This window comes from Triturus cristatus, chromosome 7 (assembly GCF_964204655.1).
Source record: "Triturus cristatus chromosome 7, aTriCri1.1, whole genome shotgun sequence".
Classification (NCBI taxonomy): domain Eukaryota; kingdom Metazoa; phylum Chordata; class Amphibia; order Caudata; family Salamandridae; genus Triturus; species Triturus cristatus.
In genome coordinates, this window is record NC_140590.1 from 1,729,567,812 (window position 1) to 1,729,580,212 (window position 12,401).

General features: G+C 48.2%; 1 protein-coding gene across 3 annotated transcripts in view; it reads right to left on the reverse strand.

The window, feature by feature from the left end:
- Positions 1 to 11,103, reverse strand: part of LOC146812910 (C-type lectin domain family 2 member B-like) — a 108,633-nt gene extending 97,530 nt beyond the window's left edge. The window contains exon 1 of one of the 3 annotated variants that reach the window (XM_085614644.1): positions 10,911 to 11,103. Coding sequence is in view for 2 of the 3 variants with exons in the window: in XM_085614640.1 (XP_085470766.1) it covers positions 10,911 to 10,989 (79 nt within the window). In the remaining variant the exon portion in view is untranslated. The remainder of the gene's footprint in view (positions 1 to 10,910) is intronic. The other 2 variants (XM_085614640.1, XM_085614642.1) reach the window with 2 other exon arrangements.
- Positions 11,104 to 12,401: the final 1,298 nt, after the last annotated feature.

Consider the following 12,401-nt stretch of genomic DNA (forward strand, 5'->3'; position numbering starts at 1 on the left):
ACTTGTTTGTTTTGTTTGATTAGTAGTTGTTCATATAGTTTGTTCATATAGTTGTTGTAGTTTTGTGTTGTTGTTAAATTGATTTCTTGTAATAAAAACATTTAAAGTTACTTTTGATTTCTTCGCTTAATAATTATTATACATTGCAATTATATTATAGTTTTGCAATATTCACTACAATTGGCAGACTGTAAATATGGTGCTGCATGTACATGCATCTCTATGGTACTTTGTATGTCTTTTATCCTGCATGCTTGGTAATGGAGAACCAAATTATTTTATAATTTAGCTACGGTGACTTGTCATGCAAGAGTGAGGTGTCAGTAAAGAAATCAGTCCTTGTCCATGCTGTAGTATAGGGGTCTTTGATACAAGAGAGAGGTCTTGGCACAGAGAGTAGCAAGCAGACAGGACGCTCCCTTCCCAGACACCTCTGCATATCGCTGTTGATCTAGGGAGTGGTATCAGCAGAGCAGCCACTCCTTGCTAACCACGTACTTCACATCCACGTTGTTTTGAAGATAGGTGTATGTGGAGAGGAGAACTTTTCCCTACACAATAGTGCATATAATACCAAAGCACTCTCAACAATAGTTATAAACAATAGTTACAAATCTTGAAATTCACATGAATCTTCATAAAAAATAGACAGTAGACTTCAATGGTTGTAGATCGTAACGTGTATTAAGACCAAGGACAAACAGCTAACATGTTTTTCATCACACAGTACCTACTTCAAGGCTTTTATCATATATATACAAAACATTTTCAGAATTTATTTTTCCTCTTTGTAGTCAAAAGATGTTATTACATTTCAGTGTTTAATCCCTAGGAAGGAAGAAGGTACATAAACGTACCACAATGTACAGAATGTTATAATATTAATCATCAGGCACCTGTGATAGATGTAAAGAAAAGAAGGAGGTCCCTGCCATATAACAGTATCATTTGGCAATTCTTTCAGTGCTTGTCAATAAGAGACGAAGATTATCACCCAGTCCATAGTGTGAAAAATGTAAGCAGAATAAAAATTTACATGCAAAAAGATAGATGTCCTTCACCTAAGAGGACTGTATTGTCTGAAAAGGGCAGATGTGACAATAGTAAAACACTGACCTAAATTTGTGGTCAATATTGTTGTATTACTCTGTTTTCTACACAAACATAATTTTTTAGAAACATTTTGCAAAGTGTGCACACTTTCCTGTTAAGAGACAATAGGAAAGCAATTCCTTTTCAGAAGTCTGTACACAGGATGTTTTATTCAGTTATTCTACCACGTGTACACTTAAAAAAATAAAGATTCCATAAACATTTTTTTTTTAAAACTAGAAATTAACTGAAAAAAACAAAAGTTAAAGTAATGTTATAGTTAGGTATGATAAAAGGATCTGTCTTAATTTAAGAAAAACCCTAGAAATTCAGTGAAAAAAACCAAAGGTTAAAGTAACGTTATAGTTAGATGAATTTGTTAGTGACATTACCGTTTTAAATCAAAACCACCACAGAAATTCACCAGTTATAGTTAGCAGCACTAACTATAACTTATGGCCCAGCCTTGCATTGCTTATAACCTCATATACGACATCACACATGAGATGTTCTATGACATTATGTACGACATCCCTGATGACATCATAGATTAAATCTTTGACGACATCACTGATTACATCATCTACACTTCACTTTCACACATTTTGCTCTATAAATTTGCAGAATATTAGAGGTCTGACAGTAAGTACAAAATATCTCAGGAGAAAATTGCCCATTACCCCCAGGTCCCTCCGGTCCTCGTCCCATTCCTAACAAAGTGGAGATCACTATCTCCGCGACAGAAAAAAAGAACAGGAGCATGCTGGGATACCTAAACCACTCCCTCCCGCTGGGAGTACATAAGCGGTACCAGCCCAACATGCAGCCTGTTCTTTTTTTCTGTCTTCCGACAGAATGGGACGTGTTGCTACCTTACCTGTGTGTTTCTTCCATGGATGTCTCGTCGAGCTGCTGGGCTGTCCTCGACGTCCTGTTCCGCGTCTCCTGGCCTGCCGGGCTTGCTGGGAGTCGCGTTAATTGGTGCCCGGCCCTGATCTCCGGATTTCTTCCGGGTTACAGCGCGCGTCTTCCTACGGATTGGCCAGGCTGGAAGACGCACTGATGTGGCTGTTATGGGGGTCCAGGGGCTGCGCTGGGCGGTGCTCCTGGTCTCCCTGCCTGGCTTGTTGGTGTGCTGCTCGCCTTCTTTCCTCCCTGTTGCCCCTGCTGTTCTTGATGTTGGTGCAGGGGCGGACCTTGATGGGGGTCAGTGTCTGGCCGGTTGCTGCAGCCCTCTTCCTCGCCCGGCGCTGGTGTCTTGGAGGGCGCCTGGGCTGGATCTTGGGGGCAGGGCGTTTTGGTCTGCTCTTCCTGCCCCTGTGGTATGTACCGCATAGCGGTTCCACTTTTCTTCACGTTTGACTCGCGCTTACATGTTCCTCTGGCTATGTGGTCTGTGCTTTGCCTGGCTGGGTCTGGCTGTGCGTGGTGGGCTGCTTCGGCGGTCTTGGCTGGGGGACCTGCTCGGCTGCTTAGGTGGTATTCTCGCCTTGATTGCTGCTGGCGCTTTCTCGTGCTCTGGGACCCGGCATCCTCTGGTCTCTCCGTCTGCTGGTTGATTCCTGTTGGGGACTGTCCGTGCTGGCTTGTGGCGCTCCCTGTTCCTGCTTGCTGGGTTGGGGGCGTTGCGTGGCTTTCTACGCTGTGTCTCTGCCTTGCTTCCCGGTGCTGCGGGGGGGGGCGTCCTCCTCGGGTTATGGGTTCCCTGGCCTCCTTGTTTTCCGCTTGCTCGGTGCTTGTTGCTGGATGGCGTCTGGGCGGGGGATTGGGAGACGGTCTCTGTTTGGTGGGGTTGGCCTGTCCCCCTGGTGGGTGCCGCGTAGCGGGTTTCTTTCTTCCCTGTGCTGTGCTCTTCTGCTGTGCTGACCTGCGGTCTTGGCTCCCTGTTTTCCGCTGCTGGGGGTGTGCCGGGGCTGGCGGGTGCTGTGGCCGTCCGCCCGCTCCCCTGTGCACGCGTCTGCTCTCATGGGCTTTTTCGTTTTTGGGTGGGGTTCGGCCTGGTTCGTTCCTCTGGCCTGTGGGCTTCCAGCCTTCTTGCCCTGCGTGCTTCTGTTCCCCCTGGTTGGTGCCTGGCTGGATGTCTGCCTTGGTTGCCTGTTGCCCGGCTTCTTCCACCTACTGCCTGTCCGCCATGTTGGTTCCTGCCTGTTCTTGTGGATTCGTGCCTGGTGCGTGCCTGTCTGGGTGCCTGCCTGCGGCTCCTGGTTCTGGGCGCTTCTTGCGTCCTTCCGGGGGTGTTGGCGTGGCCCGTGCTCGGGGGACCTTGTTCCTTTCTGCCCCCCTGTGCCTGGCCGGTGCTCTGGGCTTCGCTGTGTGGGGTTTCCTGGCCTGTGGCCTTTCCTCCCTGCTGGCGCCTGGTCATGTCTGGGTGTTGCGGCTGGGCGGGCCGGTGCCCTTGCGTTTGCTCCTCTCCTACCCTCCGATGGGCCCTCCTGCCGGGGCTGGTGGGCTCCTTCCCCGGCGGGTTCCCTGTGGGTGAGGTTCGTGCTGGTTGTGGGTCGGGGAGGTGGGCCTGCGGCCCCCGTTATACCCCTGTCTGCGTCTCCTCTGCTGTTGCACTTGGCTGGGTTGCTTCTTGCGTCCTGCGTCGAGGTCCTTGGTGCCTCCAGACTCCCTGTTTCTTGGGTTCCCGGGGGTGGGCTGTTGTGCCCTCCCTCTGTCCTGGTAGGCCTTGGCCTTGGTTGGCTGTTGGCTTCAGGGCTGTCCTGGTTTGGCCCCTGGTGGGCTTTCTGGCTGGTGTTGCTGCTTGCGTCTTGCCTCTTGCCTGGTGCTGTGTTGTGTTGCGCTGGGTTGGCTGGTGGGGTTTGGTTTCCTGTTGTGGTTTCCTTTTCCCCTCTTGTGTCTCTTCTTTGTGGCTTGGGGTCCTTTGCCTCTCGCTGCCGCTACTTTTGCCTCCTGTGGTGGCTGGGTGTTGTGGGTCTTCCTTGGCTTCTGCCTGGGTGGCTCCTTGGTTTCTTGGGTGCGCTGCTTCTGTGCCCCTCCCTGTCTGTGGGTTTGGGCTGCCCTGTGCCCTTCTTTCCTGCTTGTGGATGCCGTTCCCGGTGTCCTCCTCGCCGTGCCTTCTCTTGGGCTTGGCCAGTGGATTTGTTGGTGGGGCTGCCGGTTGTGGTCTGATGTCGGCCTTCCCTGGTGTGTGGGCCGCGTTGCTGCATCCCCGCTCCCCTTTTTCGGCCTTGTGCTGGTGGTTGGCTTAGCCTGGGCCCTGGGGCTGTGGTTTTCCCCTTGTGGGCCTGTCCTTGGGCTTATGCGTTTCCCGCTCCCGTGCGGACTGCTTTCGGCCTGTGGTGTCTCTGGCCGTTGCTCTTGCTGGCTCTGTGTGGTTTGTTCTTCCCTTTTTGGGGCTGTTCCCGCTCCACCCGGGGGTTGTGCGCCTTTGGTTTCTCCGGGCTCCTCTGCTTTGGTTTGGGGGTGCCTGGGGTGTTCCGGGGTGCTGCTGGGGCCTCGGCTTTGCCTCTGTGGCGTTTGCTCCCTTGCAGTCCTTGTTTTTGGCCTCCCTTTGCGGGGTCCCTGCCTGGGTCCCTGCCTGGGTTCTTCCCTGACCGCTCGTTCTCTGGTGCTTTTGGGCCTCTTTTTTGGCCTCTTGATGGCCGGTGGTTCTGGCCCTGTTGGTCTGGGTGCCGGGTTGGTCCTGTGTCCTTTCCTGTGCTGCTCCTGTGCGCCTGGCTGGTGCGCTGTGGCCTTTGTGTTGGTTGACGGTTGTGGCTTGCCGGTCTCCCTCTCTGTTCACCTGCTGCTTCTCCTCTCTTGGTGGCTTGGCTTGCTTTGGTGGCGTTCCCTGGGCCCCTTCTTGGTTGGGGTTTTTGGGGTTGGGTCGGTTGACCCTTTTCCTCTCCTTTCGGGTTCTGATGCTCCGTATTGGGGTCCTCCGGGCTGGATGGCTTGTAGGTTGTTCGGTTTGCTTCTTGGGTCTTTCTGGGCAGCCTGCGTTGTTGGGCTGTTGGCCTCCTTGTTCGTCCTTCCTGTTTTGCCCTTCTTGGGGTTCGCCTTGGGTGGTTCCTTGGTGTCCTCCTGACCTGTGGGTCGGCTCTTGGTTGGTGGGGGTTCCTCCTTCCCGGTTCTGGGGTTTGTTTCCCCGGTTCTGTGTTCGGCCCTTGGTTGTTCTCTCTTGGCTGTGCACTGGCCGTGTGTGGAGTCTGCTTTGGGTGGCGCTTGTTGCTCTCCCTGGCCTTGCTTGGGTGGGTTCCTGGGTTCGTGTCCCTGTGTCTCCTGCTTTTGGTTGCCTCGGTCCTGGCCTCTGGCTGGTTCCTGTGCCCGGGTTTTCTTCTCCCGGTGTGGCGGCCTTGGCTGCAGCCGTCCGGTGTCTCTGCTGGGGTTGGCGGCTTGTCTTTCCTGCCTTTTGGCCTGGGCCTTCTGTGGGTTTTCTGTGCCTCCGGTTCCTTTTTGCCGCGGTTGTCGGCTGTTGGTTGGTGGGGGGGGGGGCCTTGTCTGGGTTCCTTGGCCCCTTTCTTCCTGGTTGTTGCTCTGGGTCGGTGCCTGTTTTCTTGTCTGGTTCCTCCCTCTTCAGTCTTTGCGGATCTGCTGGTGGCTTCCCCTGGTGTGTTGGGGTTGGTCCTGTGGTTGGTCACGTTCGTTGTTTCTCTGGGTTTGACGTGCCTCTTCGTTCTCCTCTTCCTTCCCCTCGCCTCTTGGTATGGTCTTTTGTGGGTTGGTCCGGCTGTGGGTCGCCTTCTTCCCTGCTCTGGGGGGTTCGCTCTCTGTCTTGCCCTGCTGTGTTTCTTCCTGGGCCTTGGCCTGTCTCCCTGTGCAGCCTGCTCTCGTGCGCTCTTGAGCATTGGGCCGGGATGTCCTGTTTTGTCCCTGTTGGGACGGCTGCTTGGTGGTGCCTGGGGCTGTGGGCTTCTCCCTTGGTGGTTTTTCTCCCTGGTTGTTTACCCTTCCTGGCTGGGTTGCTCCTTTGGGGCGCTTTGGCTTCTCCGGGGCTCCCTTTCCTTGGTGGTTCGGGGGGGGGGGGTTTCTTTCTGCCCCTCTGGGGGTTCCCATGGGGCTTGCCTCTGGGTGCGGGGCCTCCTTCGGGCTTGCCTGGGGGGGTCTTGTGCTCGTTTGCGGTGCTTTCTTGATGGTCCCCTGCTTGTTTTGGGGTCTCGGCTCTGTCAGCTTGGTTGGGGGCGCGGCTGGTTGTGTGCTCCTGCCTGCGTTTTCTTGTGGGCTCCCTTCTGCTTCGGTTGGGTGCTGTTTTTTCTCGGTCTGGTGCCCCTGGCTTTGGTGGGGTTCCGGAAGGCCGGGTTCTCTGCTTTGGTAATCTCCACTTTGTTAGGAATGGGACGAGGACCGGAGGGACCTGGGGGTAATGTCCTATTACTTACCGGTAATCTTCATTACTCCTGGTCCCGTGGTCCTCGTCCCATTCCTTACTTCCCTCTCTCCCTCTCTGGCGGCCGGCCTTCCGGTTGTTGGCTTGGTATTTTCAGGCTGCATGCTGGGCTGGTACCGCTTATGTACTCCCAGCGGGAGGGAGTGGGTTAGGTATCCCAGCATGCTCCTGTTCTTTTTTTCTGTCGCGGAGATAGTGATCTCCACTTTGTTAGGAATGGGACGAGGACCACGGGACCAAGAGTAATGAAGATTACCGGTAAGTAATAGGACATTACTACTACCACCGCACAAACAACTCACTTAGATGTTGAAAACAAGCGTTATATGCAACATTGAGCCTATAGCATACACTTTACAGGTAGCATAGATTAAATTAGCAATTGACCACAGATATACGAAAGACACTCATTGACTGCAGTGTTCAATATCTGTACAATTGCTGACAGAAAGCCAAAATAGTGAATGCCAGTTTTAAAACATGCCCTACTACAGACAGCTCTTCTCTGTATCAAACACTTGACTCACCAAACCAACATTAAGAAATGAAGTTGATATGAGCTGAAATGTAGGTGCTGTAAGCAGTTTTTTCTCTATGGAAAGAGTTTACTATCTATCTATCACACTGTCTGCAGACTGTGAAACTCTCATGAGAAGTGCACTACTGAGTATTAAACAAAAACTACTAAGAACAGCATACACTCTACGCAACAGTTGTAAAAAAAACACTATTTGCACAAAATAACCACAATCTGAAGGTGCTAAAGAACATACTACCTGCTTCCTTCACAGTGTAGCAAAAACTTTACAGATAGCTCATCTATTCTAGCATAACAACAACACGTGCACACAGTCTTCTATGTTAAGTATAAATTATCCTGCTGACAAGATTCTCTCTAATGACTCAAGGCAATCTTTCTCCTGCAGGAAACTTTTTCTGTAGAACCCTCAAACTTGTCTGAAGCATAATGAACACACATCAACTGTCACCGGCACACAGAGTTACTCTTGAATAAAAAAATTTAGAAAGTGTTTAATACCTCTACATAGTGATGGTGCATTAGGAGCAGATGAGGGTTTGTAAATATGTACATGCATTAACTGAATCCAAGCTGTGAAACATGAGTAGTAAATTAATTTTGACAACTATGTAAGCTATAAAACAGACTAGCACACTCATTTGGTGATGTCATAAATGATGCCATAGAACTTGTCATGAGTAATGTTGTATGTGAGGTGATAAGCAGGGAATGGCAGGGGTGCAAGTTATAATTTAGGCTGGTGGCAATAACTGGCGAATTTTTGTGTTTTTCATTATTTCAAAACATTAATGTTGTCACTTAGAAATGTACCTAACTATAATGTTACTTTAACATTTGTTTTTTTCAGTGAATATAGTGCATAAATCTATGTATATGCACTGTTTATGACCTCACATATGACATCCCTCAAGACTCCTGATGAGTTGGTACATACCAGTCAAAAAGCAAACATTCCAAGCTTTAACCAAAGTGTGTACTGATTCATCACACTGTGCCTATGTTAATAGTAAATGAACACTTTTATGCCCTTTCCGTATTAACCGAGCCACTCATTGATGGATCTGCTGGAAACTAACCAACCTTGAAGAAGGTTAAATGTGCTAAGTCCCTGCCAAAGTTTGTGCCAATTCATCATTGTGAATGATGCCCCCAACCATAACTTTGCCATCCCATTGGATCTTCACAAAACCTGATATCCGCACTGGGTATCACTTGAAAATTACTTGCCACATTTGACATGGATTCATTAAACAGCAATACAGATGACAGTAAAGAATGGAATTCCACTCTCACCCGTAGCCCGAAAGGCTGAAATGATTTACACCAAACTTGGCAGGCACAAACATTTCTCAAAACTGATTATTTTCTTGGTTTAATGTACATCCATCCTCTTGTTCATCAGATATTAGCATTTGGAAAATTTGCCATGTGGGCTTGAAAGGGTTAAAATGTTTGTGCATTTTGAAGGTTGAAAAAACTTGTTTGATTTCCTTCAAACCTTAGCACACATTTGATGAATATGCATGGTATTTAGAATCCATTAGCATGTTGAGTTTTTTCTTGCTATTTTCAAACTCATGCAGATTCACCAAGGAGGCCCCGTTAAATGGAGAGCGGACACAAATACTATGTGCTTGCAAACTTGGTACTTCATGTTGAAACGTGGAACAATTGAGAGAAGCATAGAAGGACTGGTTTTCTATTAGTGTCTCTAGTTTTGTGCCGATCCATCGGGGGGGGGGGGGGGGGTAAATATTTAATTTGCTAATCACTTGGGCTGTATTTGATGAGTCTGCATGAAATGTGGCAGGCATTTGGCAAGTCAATCAAACAATCATGGAATTGTAATTGCGCTACTCACCCGTGAGGGTCTCAAGGCGCTGAGGGGATGGGGGCGCAGATCTGTTTAGCTGAAGAACCAGGTCTTGAGGGTTTTAATCCAGGTTAACCCAGCTCAAGTATTCCGGTTTTGTACAGATCCAAAGGAGTCAGGGTGGGCAAGTTAAAGGAGGTACCAAAAGAATTGATGAAATAATACGTATGGCACTGTTTGCTGGATGTGCATGAACATTGGCAGAGACGTAGGAGGGGAACATAGGAAAGGACATTTAAAGGGGGGGTCTCAATGAATTGTTCATTTGTTATAAATTTGACAGTGTTTGCAGGATCTGCAAGAAATTTGGCACGTTTAGCAGGTTTAGAATTCTGTTGATAAGTTAAGTTTTGAGCAAATCCAACAAGGGCAGTCAGTGATAAATTGATGGGCCAATAAAGATTTCATTCACTAATAGCTTTGGTGCTGTTTAATTAATCTTCATGACAACAAATTAAGCCCAGTTGAAGATTAGCAGGACTCCTGCAGTTCAGGCATTGGGACAATGTTGAAGAAGAGCTTCAGAAATGCTTACATGTCAGACCCAGTCAAGAGCTCGCAGGCCAGGGGCCCTCATGATTTATATGACAGCGAGTGACAATGGTGATTGAGATTATGAATGGAATCGCACCAAAACGAGGCTGGAGTAGAAATGAAAATCAGACTTGGCAAAATGTTCAAACCAGCCTCACGCTGCAGGTGGCCATGACAAGATGAGGGCTACTTGGGCATGGTTGGGTCATTGCAGCCCATCCTATTCTGACATCAGCCCCCTACTCTGCCAGAGTAGGGAATGGCCAGTCTCAATGGCGTAGCTAGACCTTTGGCCACCAGTGGCGATCCTTGCATTTGCCGCCCTGCGGCAGCTGCATGTAAGAGTGGAGGGCGGATTGCTGTGATTCCTGTATTTGCCGCCCTGCGATGGCCGCAGGTAAGAGCCCCCCAAATTTGTGCCACCCCCGCCCCCCCCTCCCGCTATGCCAATGGCCAGTCTGACTACGCACGGAGGGAAAATAGTGGAAAGGAGAAGCAGACAAGTCTACCAACCAACTGGATGCCATGTTAAAACCACCAGCAAAATGTTTATTATAGGGCAGGAATGCCCTAGTGCTAGTCCAAAAAAGGCATCTTTGTAAGTAGTTTTAAACATAGGTGACATGGTGTTTCTGTCTTCAAATTATAGAGCGCAAATGGTTCCTAAAAACACTGAGCAATCTGCAATCTTTGACTGTCACTGGATAGGAAACATGTAAACAGAGATCAGTGATTGGGTCATAGAATTCCGGCCAGCAGATGGATAAAACATTCAAATAATACATTTAGCATCAAGAACGAGTTAGCAATGCTGGAAACGTGGAATGGTAAATAACTTCTAAAGAGTAGTGTGTATAACTTACAAAAATGACGAAAAAAATGACACAAGCCTAATCAGATAACACTCATCGGGAACACACAGGTGCAGAGAATCGAACAACCAATGGTTTTAATGAAAGTTGGACGTTTTTCTCTCATAACTGAACTGTAATTCCTTTGATTACTACGGTTTCTACCAGTGATTGAAGTTTCAGTGTGCGTGCTAATTATGCACCGCTCATCCTTTTTAAGTAAATATGCTAAAAGAGGCAGCCAACATTTCCGAGAAAAAGTTTAAAGTTGATTCCGGTGAAAACAGCACATCCATTTTCAGAAACAACTGCAACTCACAATCAGCTATTGACAATTTGCTTGATAAATTCTTCCAAAAAAAGCTTTGCTCATATATAACAGTAACTTTACACACCCCTAGTTTCACACTGAATCGATGCATCGGGACAGGCGAAGTAGGACTGAAGTAGGGATAAGTATGAAAAAACCGGAAGCGATTAAGAATGCCAAATTGTATAACTAATAAATACATCTATCAGATACAGAAATAGGATGAGAAACAAGGGGTTTCAGGACAAAACACACAGACTTAAAGCATTGGCTAGAAAACGAACAACTTCAGGACAAAGAGGGCAAACCAGTGGAGTGCTGCTAAATATTTTAGAAGCTTTTCCTAAAAAATGTAAGGTCTGTCCATCAATACTTGACATATAACAGAATATCCTTACCTTCCTGGTACTCTTGAGAGGTTAAGGGTGCCCTCTTCGTCTTGGAAAATCTCACGTCGACGTATGTGAGGTCAGCCATCCCCAGGCTAGATGGGAAAGAATTTCTCTGACTGCTATTGTGCAGATACTGTCTTCAGAGGTGACTAGCACAGATGTTGTCCCTCATCTCTAAGACATGGGCAGGAAAGCAACTGACGAGGCCAAGAGGAGGTCTCGCTTCATCTTCTAATCAAACAGGAAGGGTGTGCTCTGCCTGGGTGGGGGAGGGAGAGGGTGATTGTCACAGTGTGAAGAAGTGCTTGTTCTGTCTCAAGTAAAAACACGAATGCAGATTAAAGCAGCCAATGGGTCAACTTTATGGACTTCAGGTGTTTGTCTCTGTGTGGAAGAAAAGGTAGGCTGTCTAAGAATTTGTAAAAGAGTGATCAGTCCTAGAGGCTTGGCCTCCACTCCTTTAGGATATGGTCTACAGAAATACGCTCATGGGTTGTTTTTGGTATTGTGTAACTCTTGTTATCAGCTTGAAACAATGGGTGGTGGACTCTACATCATCTACTGTGACTCTTACACTTCCTCCATTCTTGACCTTCCGTTAGGAGCCCCTAGAAGCATTGCTTCTTGTTTTCAGTCACCAGAGTCTCCCCCATAAATCACACTTCCATATAATATCTTCCTGTCAAAAATCCTAAATTTCCTGCCAAATTCATAGACTACTCTGCTTCCTCCCTATAAGAGGGCCTTCTTCACTGATGCCTTCAACATTTGGGCAGATGACATCCTAAACTGGCCTCCATAAATGTGTCGAAGCCCTCACTCACAACAATGATTAAACAAATCTCTTCTGTCCTCTTTCCCTCTTACCAGAACTCCATCTATTTTTCTCACTTTAAAATCATATTCAAGACTTTACTACTACTAAACTGAGAAAAATCCTAACTTTAAGACTTTCGGTATTCACAGAAGGCATTTAGGAGTCCTAAAGTTAGGACTCCTAACTTCTGTGAATACCGAAATGAGTAAGTGCCTTCTGTGAATACCAAAATGATAGTAAGTTTAGGATTTTGTCTTAAGTTAGTTCTGTGAATCGGGCCCAGTGTTTCCAAGACAAAAGCCTTGGCCTCACGAGCCTCACACGGGGGATTACAGGTGCCCCAGACTCTTCTTTGGGCTGAGACCACCATGCCCTGGTACAGAGACCCTTCCCGGGGCGTGGAACCCTGGCCTGTGGGGACCAGACCTCCCAAGTGAAAGCCATGGCTTTGCCCACCTCTCATAGGGGATTACTAGAATTGCTTAGCCTTTATGAGCCCCAGACTCTTCCTTGGTCTCAGTATCTTCCGCATCCACAGAAACAGAACAGGCGGGAGAGCCTTCTCCCACATATCAGCCAAGACCTGGAACGAGCTCCCTATGAACATCAGACACTCCCCGACCCTGCACACGTTCAGGAGTGACCTCAAGACCTGGCTCTTCGACTGATCCGGAGCCGCT